The sequence below is a fragment of the Erythranthe guttata genome, chromosome 14, assembly GCF_056151865.1.
Source record: "Erythranthe guttata isolate IM_541 chromosome 14, IM_541, whole genome shotgun sequence".
In the NCBI taxonomy this organism is placed as follows: domain Eukaryota; kingdom Viridiplantae; phylum Streptophyta; class Magnoliopsida; order Lamiales; family Phrymaceae; genus Erythranthe; species Erythranthe guttata.
Window position 1 is genome coordinate 20,085,275 of NC_142546.1, and position 9,315 is coordinate 20,094,589.

A 9,315-nucleotide genomic window follows, 5' to 3' on the forward strand; every position below is an offset into this window, starting at 1 on the left:
TATGAGCACATAAGCCCTTATATTGAAAGTATAAGGATGTCATGTGCACAAAGTTCAAACCAGAGGGGAGTAAGTGCTATATTTATCCTTATGATAACTAGAATGACTTTTAACTATACTAAGTTGATGTGCAAAACCTTACTGGACTAGTTTTGTACTTTACAAAGTTAAGTCAATTAGTCATAATTTAAACAAATCTAGTTGAAGTTAAATCAAAAAAGGTGTAGATCTTTTCGTTGCTTTAATATGCAATTAAAAATGAAAGGAATATAGGAGTTTGTCGCTAGGTATTTGACCAAATAGTATAGAATATAATCATATATCACTAAAATCCCCCTAGAGGGGGATAAGGCTAAGCGGAGCAAAAATGGTTTTCCATGAGATGCAAAATGCAAAAGTATTGAAGTTTGTGAATAAGTGATCATCTGATAATGAGAAAGGGATACCTGTCTTTCTGCTAAACAAAGATGTATTGAACTCATAATTCAATAGATACCTCAGTCTACGATACATAAATGGGATAAAATCGGGTTTTTATAGGCTACACTGTAAGAAATAAGACTTTTAACAACCTAGTATTTTAAAAAAAATTGAGTCATTTTGCAAATTATGGAAGTTTTAAAATCTTGATATCTTTCGAATACAATTTTAATCAATACATTTGGGTTTTATATTGTAGAGTTGTTATCAACAGAACGTACACTACTACTTAAATAAAACTTGAACACCTTAATATATAATTTTTCTTCACACCATAGGTAAATTTGTTGATGCAATTTGAATCAAACACGTTTTGGTTTAAATCGAGTGAATTTTGGGAAAAGCAGCGAAAATTTGCCCCTGGCTCAACCAAATTAACTCCATAGAACAGTCGTAGGAATAAAGATCACTACAAAAACCAAGATCACAACAAATTAGAGAAAAATAACTTGCAAGCAAGTCCAAACGATAAATACGAAAAATTCAAAGACATTTCCATTCTGTAAACAAATTCAAGAAAAGGATCTGCATAAACAAAGTTTCAAAATCCTACAAAATCTTAACAAATCAGAAACTATAATACTCAAACGGGAGTCTCTTTCTTAAGCTTCGCAAGCTCCTGTCGAACAACACCGGCCCTCTGCAATCATCATCAAAAAACAAAACAAAAAATTAGCCTCCGATAGATTAAGAACCACATACTATTTTGTCTAAATCAATCATTAGAGTTACAATGTTTTCGAAAAGTTCAATGTTTTCCAAGAATGTCAATGAATAACAATGAGTTAGGTAAGTTGTTTCGTATAATTATAATATGCATGACATTCATTTAAATTTCATCATTTTCCATATTCATCTCAATTAATAATAATAATAATTAAATAAAAACTTATTTATGAAGCACAAGAAAAAACAAGAATGAAAATAGTATACGGAACAAGAATATACGTACCTTGATCTTTGCAAGCATCAATTTAAAACGGTCGAAGTCATTTAGAGCAGCCCTTCTCTTCTGAACAATCAACTTCCTGCCCCATGAGCTCTTTTCCCACTTCCCTTTAACATCTGCCACAAAAAAAAAAAAAACCGTAAAAATTTCAATACAAATATGACTGAAAACAAATGACAGTCAAATTTTAATGTTCGAGCACCGACCGGCAGCCTCCATAGCAGCTACAAGAGTCTTCTTCTTCGGCGACCTCTTGATGTCAATCTTGATGTCTGTAAGAGAAAGCCTCTTGAAGTTCATCTGACTCCTCACCATGTCTGGGGAATCCACTAGAGCCTGTGATTGCGGCACCAAATCGTAAATTACATCAAACCAACAAGAATATAATATCGCACAATCAAGAATTAGAAACCAGATACAAGTAATAGATCACGTCATTCGATTTAATTCATAAAACCATTATAAAATAAAAACCTATCGGTTAAATCTAAATTTATTATCAAATGGGTTTTCAACGTACCCAAACACCTAAGAAGCTAATAATCGTAACCACGCCAAAATGCAGGTGAGGTTATGCAACTAATGAATCATTTGCAATAACCCATTTTGTTTACTCTGCAATCAAACCCTAAATACACGAGTGACAGCTGTACTCTTATTCATATATCGAATATAACTAAATCACTGTCAGCATACACAAAAGAGCTAAGATCAAACAAAAACCCAAATCTTAATTCAATTCTAAGTATTAAAAAATAAAACTTTCAATACGTTGAATTGATTCCAACTCAGTGAGTTAAACATACAAAGATTGAGTTAACCAGACAAAAAAAAAGCTGAATTAAAATGCAACAAAATTACTCTTCGAGCTGAAATAACAATGGCGTACCCGGTTCTGGTCGATGACGTCAACGATGACGACAAGCTTTCCATAGTCCTTTCCGTAGTTGACGAGGGCTACTCTCCCGATCTCAACGTACCTCTTGAACGGCTGCAACAAACAAAACACAAATCGCATAAAAATAAAATAATAAACTCCACCATTTTCAAATGAAAGTTAGATAGAAATGATTTTAGGGCTCACCATTTTCGGAGAAAGATGCAGCAGAGTGCGAGCTGTGTGAGAGGGGGCGGAGATTGTGAGAAGAAGAGAAAATGTGAAGGTTAAATATTCGGTGTTAGGGTTTCGGATTTGAATTTGGGCTAATGGGCCTTGGGCCGGTCCGTTTCAATTGCAGCTGTATGGGCTAGACCGGGTTTTTTTTAGCTTTTCTATAGTCTTATTAAAATATCACTTTTGATATTACTACTCATTGCAACATAATTTTGTATACATAATTTTTTATATATATTTGATTATATAATTTCTTTAAATGGTTATCTAAAAAAAAAAAATAATAATAATAATAATAATAATAATAATAATAATTTAAATTTCGATTAGATAATTATATTTCAATTTTTTTCTTCTTATATTTAAACGCTCTTATTGGGCTGATCCTTATGATCTTCTTTTTTTCATTTAATAATTACGAAGAGGTTTTCGATCAGACAAGCAACTACCAACAACTAATAGATGCGGCTATATTAGATGAAGAAGAAAAGGCTACTCGAGAGAGACAACAATGTCGACATGGGTCAACTTTTGGATGCATCATCATTGACCATGATAGCCTAGACGGTTATGAAAAAGTCTAGAAGAATTATTTCGCCTCCTACCCAACTTATTGCATGGAAATATTTCGTAGGAGATATGAGGTTAAATTAATATTTTTTTTTATGATAAGATCATTTGCATAGATAAAATGAAATAAATATATATACCATTAGAGTTTCTTAGATTGTTCTAGCGTTTTTTTATTTTACATATAACATTTATGATAGTTTGGTTATACACATCTCAATTGGGTGAAAATGTGATATTCAAAATACAACACGTGGAGTTCTTGCTAATTCATATAATACTTTGGGTTTTTTTTTTCTTTTTTAGCAATTAGGGACAACGCTGAGTTTGTTTGTCGATTAACTATAATAAAATAATAGACAACAACAAACTGAAATATAATTTTAAGTTCGGATGTTATTTCATGTTCACACCTCGATCAACTCCAGTCGTGTTCGACCAGGTTCCATGATCACCATCTTCATATCCATCGTCTATTTCATGTCCATGCTTTGATCATTTTCCACCTAGTGCCTGACACGAATAACCCATTTTTCAATTTGCAATTCCAATCATAAGACATTAATTAATGTCAATTACTTATATTCATATTGAAGAATGAAGATATAACATTGAAGATATAACATTGCAAGTTTAATAATCAATAATTTTAAATAATAAAAAGGATGAAGTGTCACAATCTGCCTAATTTTGTTCAAGTTTAATTTTTGGCATTTGGCCAAAGCTTCTCAATGAAATAAAAAAAAAAAACGAGCCAAGAAGTTAAGACTAAGCCTAAGTAGACCAGTACTAAGTAGGAACTTGTCACTAAGTACTAAAGATTTCTAAGAGGTCACTAGAAACATATTGCTTTTATTTTAAATGTAATTAGAATATGGGAAGTTCTATAGAGTCACTCTTAATCGTAGTATTAAATTAATCACACCATCAATTATGGAGGTAAAGTACTATAAATACAAGTTAAATTCCATTTGTAAACCAACCAAGTAAACTTGTATATTATATAAAGCCCATATGTACAATATATTAAAACAAAAAAGTCGTGACGTATACCCATTTTTCTAAATATGCTTAGTGGCTCTAAAATCTCAAAACCGACTTATCCCAGAATGATATTTCGAATGAGACGCGATTTATTTCTTCAGATTCATGTTGCCATTGAAGCTCATTAATTCTATTTTAAGCAGAGAAGAAATATTGTTGGGACTCTCAATTAGTCATGCATTTAAAAGATGACAATGTCAACGAGAAAACATGCGACCACCAGACGCTATTCATGAATATGTGCACACCGGAGATAGCATTGTTATTGGATCAATTCGGGACATATTTTGCTGGTCATTATAGAAGGTCACCTAATAATGAAGACATATTTTAGTTATTAGGGATGTGCGTTGGTTGGGTTGGTTAAAAACCAGCTATAAAACCAACCCAACCCATTCAACCAATTTTGGCCAATATTGGAAACCGTTATCGACCCAATTTACATGGGTGAGTTGGTGATGGTTGAAAACTAATTTAGTGGGTCGGTTGATGGGTCATCCATTTAAATATTTTTTAATTTTATTTAATATTTTATTAGTTGTTACAACACTATATTTTTATAAATTAAATATAACTAGTTCAACAATATTCAAATAAAAAATTCAAAACATTACTGGTCATATATATTGCAATTACACATAAGTAGTATCACTCTCAAATCCTAACTTTTCTGCATTCAAAGAAACTCGAGTTACAAAATCTCTATGATTTTTTTCAGTTTCTTAATGCTAGTGTGAGTTTTATATACATGAGCATCATCGATCTCTGCCATGCACGTGAGGTAGTTAGCCAAATCACAGAATCTTCCCAAAGCCACGGGGTGCCCCCTTAGTTAGTTTGGATGACTATACAAGGTAGACTAGACTTTTTGGTTTTACCTTCATGTTTTGTAATTGTGTAAGGACCAACCTCTTTTTTGGGATAGAGAAAATGTAATGTGATTATGAATGTGTGTATCTTACTTTATAATATGATTATCAAAGATAAAATATACATCAATTTCATAGAGTACTATGATTAACTTGAAACAACTGAAAAAATAAATATCTCACGCGCGCCTATTTCCAAGTTGATGGAGTTTTTTGAATTCATAATTGTATCCGAATTAAGTAGAGAAATTCATTCTCAACTCCAGTCACATCTCGTTCAACACTTGTGGCAAAAATATGAAATCAATAGGAATTTATGTTTTACATTTTACATTAAAGTAAAGTTTGTTGTTTTCAAATTGGCCATTTATGTTTTCTTTTAAATTAGAAATGTATTGTTATTTATGCATGTCATCAAATCAAGCATAAGAAATAATTCATAAATCAATTACTGCATAAGATGTAAAGCATAGATCAAAACATTAAGGTAATGATCATTAATTAAATATGTACCTTAATTATCTAAGTGTCAAAAGAGTGAACAATAGAAATAATGCAATTTCAAATAAAATAATAAGAAATCAATTATTTCACTTTGTCATGTTCAACGTACGTTAAAGTACTGTGCTAGCACAATAAGTTATAACAACAATTTATTAAGTTATTCTCTGTTTATTGTAATCAAAACATATACTAACAAAATATTGTGTTACAAACTTTTTGATGGTTAGTCCACTTCAATCTTGTGAATTATTAATCTCTTATATTCTATATTAACTTTCAAAACAATCTTATATGTATTATATTTATATCAAAATCAACACATCATATCGAATACTATGAAAATATATATAAGATCATGCATATAATATGCAAATCTTCGTAAATGACTAAAAATAATATTTTTTTTTGTCAAATCTCACTTCAAGAGGAAACTGGAATTGAAATTTGAATTAAAACTACACGAGATAAGTAAAACACACTAGGCTAATTAACCACGTGTGACAGGCTCGACCTAACGACCGTTGACGAGGGAATTTGAACTCGGTTCAATCGACACAAACTCACCTCCTCCAGTCAAAGCTTTTGCCAATATTTAACGAATACTATAATGGATTTTAGGTTACAACTTATAAGCTAAATTATAGCTCATCTGTTGGAGCAAGAACTTATAACAACCCTTGGTTTGTCTTGACCACACCACCATTTTGGTTACTATTATTATATTACTCCCAAAATTTCCAACCCAAAAAAATTTAATGGTCTTTTTGGCTTTTGCTTTTAACAACCAACAATTCATTCCCCCCACTCAAATTAAAATAAACCATTTTTCTTTTTTCTCTGCCGTAATATCATTTATTCCTAAATTAATTGCTTTTTTTCTTTAAAAAATAAAAATAAAGAAAGAAAATAGAGTGAACCAGCCAGAGGAAATTCAGATATCATATTTGATTAGAGCCTCTCTCTCTCTAGAATCATAACAATCCATATAACAAGAGAGCTCCACAGATTGAGGCTCTGTTCCTCTTCAATATTCATTTTTTATTTTTTTTTTATTTTGCATGGATGAATTTTAGGCAAGTTTTGCTCAGAAAAATAAAATAAAAATAGTTTTGTAATTAATTAGTACGTACGTATAAAGACCATGACGAACAAGATGAAAGGCCTTCTCAAAGGCCTCAGATACATTTCCCAGATATTTGGTCTCTCTCTCTCTCTCTCTCTCTCTCTCTCTCTCTCTCTCTCTCTCTCTCTCTCTCTCTCTCTCTCTCTCTCTCTCTCTCTCTATGTTCTGACTTCTCTCTCTAAGCTCGAAATTAAGTTGTTTTTCGAAAATATTTATCGAGTTCGTTACGTTATTTTTGGATGCATGCATGCAGATGAAGAGAAAGAACAAGAAATGCAGATTGGTTTACCCACAGATGTAAAGCATGTGGCTCATATTGGATGGGATGGACCGGCCGCTGATTCACCCGGCTGGGTTCGTACCACAAAATCTCTATTATGTTCTCAATATAATTAATTATTATTTTCTTTTTCAAATCTCTTCATTTCTAGATTAATTTTTTTTTTTTTCAAATCTAAAAAAAATATATATATAAATATATATTAATAAAATGTGCAGATGAACGACATAAACTCGTCATCAGGATTACACTCGGCACCATTAGGCCCCCATGGGGACCCTAAAGACAATTCTCAGATCAAATGGGTTTCTGAAGGTTTGCAATTTCTATTTCTTTTCTTTTGCTATGCAAATAAATAATGCAATTAATTAATTGGAAAATAAAATAAGGAATTTTTTTTTCCTCTCAAAGAATTCAAATTTTGGCACTAGTAGAAAAATGGGTTTTTACTACGACTATTGACCGTAGTAAAAAAATACCAAATTCGTAGTAAAAAGAGTACTTTTGTTATGAATTCCCTCCCAGCTGATACGGGTGTGACAACAACTTTGCTATGGTAAATGGCCGTGGTAAATATTTTTTTTTTATTACGGCAAATCCTAACATTTACTACGACTTCCAGATTGTCGTGTAGTAAAATGTACCTTTTGTAATGACATTTTAATGCAGCAAACAAATTCGTAGTAAAAAAAGCTATTTTCCTCAAAATACAAAAGTAAGGGGAGCGACATGATCTGAACCCTAAAATTATATTGATCATTTAATTTTTGTATATAAATAACGACGTATACAACTCTCCTAACGAGGGTTGATTAAATTATTATCGACATAAATTGCAGATTCAAAGCGAAGCAGCAGCCAGAAAGCAACAAGTAACAATGACTCGTCGTCACCGAAGAAGAAAGATCCGTCCACAAAACCAAGGCAATCAAGAAAGCACCAATCGAAGGAGTTGAACAAGCAAGATTCGACCATGCATGCAACAACAAGTACTTCTTCGTCGTCGCCCCCAAGAGGCTTGCCAGATATTCCAAAGAAAACGCGTAGAAAAAAGTCAAAGGAATCGGTCAATGGGGGCGGATCCACTAGGTCGCGAACCAAAGGAACAACTTCTAGTAATAATAATGGCGGCACAACTGAAAACTCGGAGCCTGCTCCGAGTATAGATGGTGATGAAGACCAGAGGGAAAATAGAGTAACCCTAAGAGAGTAAATATTTGATTTTTTTAAGCTTTTCTTTGGTTTTTTTTCTTTTTTCTTTTTTCTTTTTTTTTTCGCCCTAAATTTTAGTTTTTTGGCCTAGTTAGCTAGTAAGGTGCTCAGCAATCAAGGGCCTTTTGTTTTGTTTTCTTTTTTTGTTTTAAATTGATGATGTGATTCCGTAGGATACGTCAATGATGAATTGTTCATATTACTTACGTTTTTCGATTGTTCAATGGCAGAGCCCGAATTTTAGTTTTGCGTTGGTCAAATATACAACATATATATATTTTTAGAGGCAACAATACTACATTATTCGAAATTAATCTAATTGATCACGAATCTTCAACTCCAAGTAAGGCGCGGAAATACAGGCACTAGCTAGGTGTCTCGACGCCGGGGTTGCCCGAGTGATCGCACTCCGATGTTCGATCAAGTACTCATCGACCGACTGATAATCTAAAGAGAACAAAAAGCTATAAGAAGGCGCACAAATAACACTTATCTTTGAAATGATGAGTGAACTCTCTATCTAAAGTGTTTTATGATGGTTAATTTTTGTAAACTTGAAAATGAGGCTTTTCTCTCTTCAAAATTAAATAAAATAAATGAGGCTTTTTGTATTAGTCATTTGTTAAATAAATTATTTTGCTCTCATTGGCCAATTAATAATTTATTCACACCATCTATAAAATACTTATTTTTTTTAGAAGCCATGGGCCGCCATGGGTAAGAGTGATAAATGAGCTGAGTCGACTTAATAATAGTTCGAACTCGAGCCCAGGTATTTCGAGCTCGAGCCCAAGTCCGATTATAGATGTTCGACAACTCATGAGCTTCTTATATATTTATTTATTATTTAAATGATAAAAATAATATTAAATAAATACATATAAAAAACTAAAAATATATTTTTACAATTTATTTTTATTTTTATAGTCATATAAATTATTTATACTAATAAAATAAAGTAATATTAATATTAAAAAAGAAACTAATAATTAATAAAATGAGCTGAGCTCGAACTCGATATATGAACCCACTTGAGCTTGAGCCTAGAAAATGAAAGCTTAATGAGCTCGCAAAATTGGACACAACCTTGAACTTGAGCCTGAAAATTCTGACGAGTTCGACTCGTTCACACCCTTAGTCATGGATTCCATGAGGTTATTTTGGCCTCAC

At 32.1% G+C, this 9,315-nt stretch overlaps 2 protein-coding genes across 2 annotated transcripts; one reads left to right on the forward strand and one right to left on the reverse strand.

Annotated features, from left to right (window-relative positions):
* Positions 1–914: 914 nt before the first annotated feature.
* On the reverse strand, positions 915–2,649 carry LOC105950231 (large ribosomal subunit protein eL14z). The gene is made up of 5 exons (XM_012973577.2): positions 2,514–2,649; positions 2,319–2,420; positions 1,636–1,765; positions 1,433–1,545; positions 915–1,120 (listed from the first exon to the last, which is right to left on the reverse strand). Exons 1-5 carry the CDS (start codon positions 2,514–2,516, stop codon positions 1,064–1,066), a joined length of 405 nt encoding a protein of 134 aa, XP_012829031.1. The 5' UTR covers positions 2,517–2,649; the 3' UTR covers positions 915–1,063.
* A 3,720-nt stretch (positions 2,650–6,369) lies between these two features.
* RIC6 (ROP-interactive CRIB motif-containing protein 6) lies at positions 6,370–8,369 on the forward strand. Its single transcript, XM_012973438.2, has 4 exons — positions 6,370–6,729; positions 6,907–7,007; positions 7,152–7,248; positions 7,773–8,369. The coding sequence occupies exons 1-4, from the start codon at positions 6,672–6,674 to the stop codon at positions 8,144–8,146; spliced, it is 630 nt and encodes a 209-aa protein (XP_012828892.1). The 5' UTR covers positions 6,370–6,671; the 3' UTR covers positions 8,147–8,369.
* Positions 8,370–9,315: the final 946 nt, after the last annotated feature.

Bases quoted from the DNA above. Each gene is read 5' to 3' on its own strand.
- RIC6 (XM_012973438.2), top strand. From the start codon at position 6,672: ATGACGAACAAGATGAAAGGCCTTCTCAAAGGCCTCAGATACATTTCC. The intron at 6,730-6,906 runs GTCTCTCTCTCT...GCATGCATGCAG, and splicing joins ATACATTTCCCAGATATTTG to ATGAAGAGAAAGAACAAGAA. The intron at 7,249-7,772 runs GTTTGCAATTTC...CATAAATTGCAG, and splicing joins GATCAAATGGGTTTCTGAAG to ATTCAAAGCGAAGCAGCAGC.
- LOC105950231 (XM_012973577.2), bottom strand. The intron at 1,766-2,318 runs GTACGCCATTGT...CCGCAATCACAG, and splicing joins ACGTCATCGACCAGAACCGG to GCTCTAGTGGATTCCCCAGA. The intron at 1,546-1,635 runs GTCGGTGCTCGA...TTTTTGTGGCAG, and splicing joins AGCTGCTATGGAGGCTGCCG to ATGTTAAAGGGAAGTGGGAA.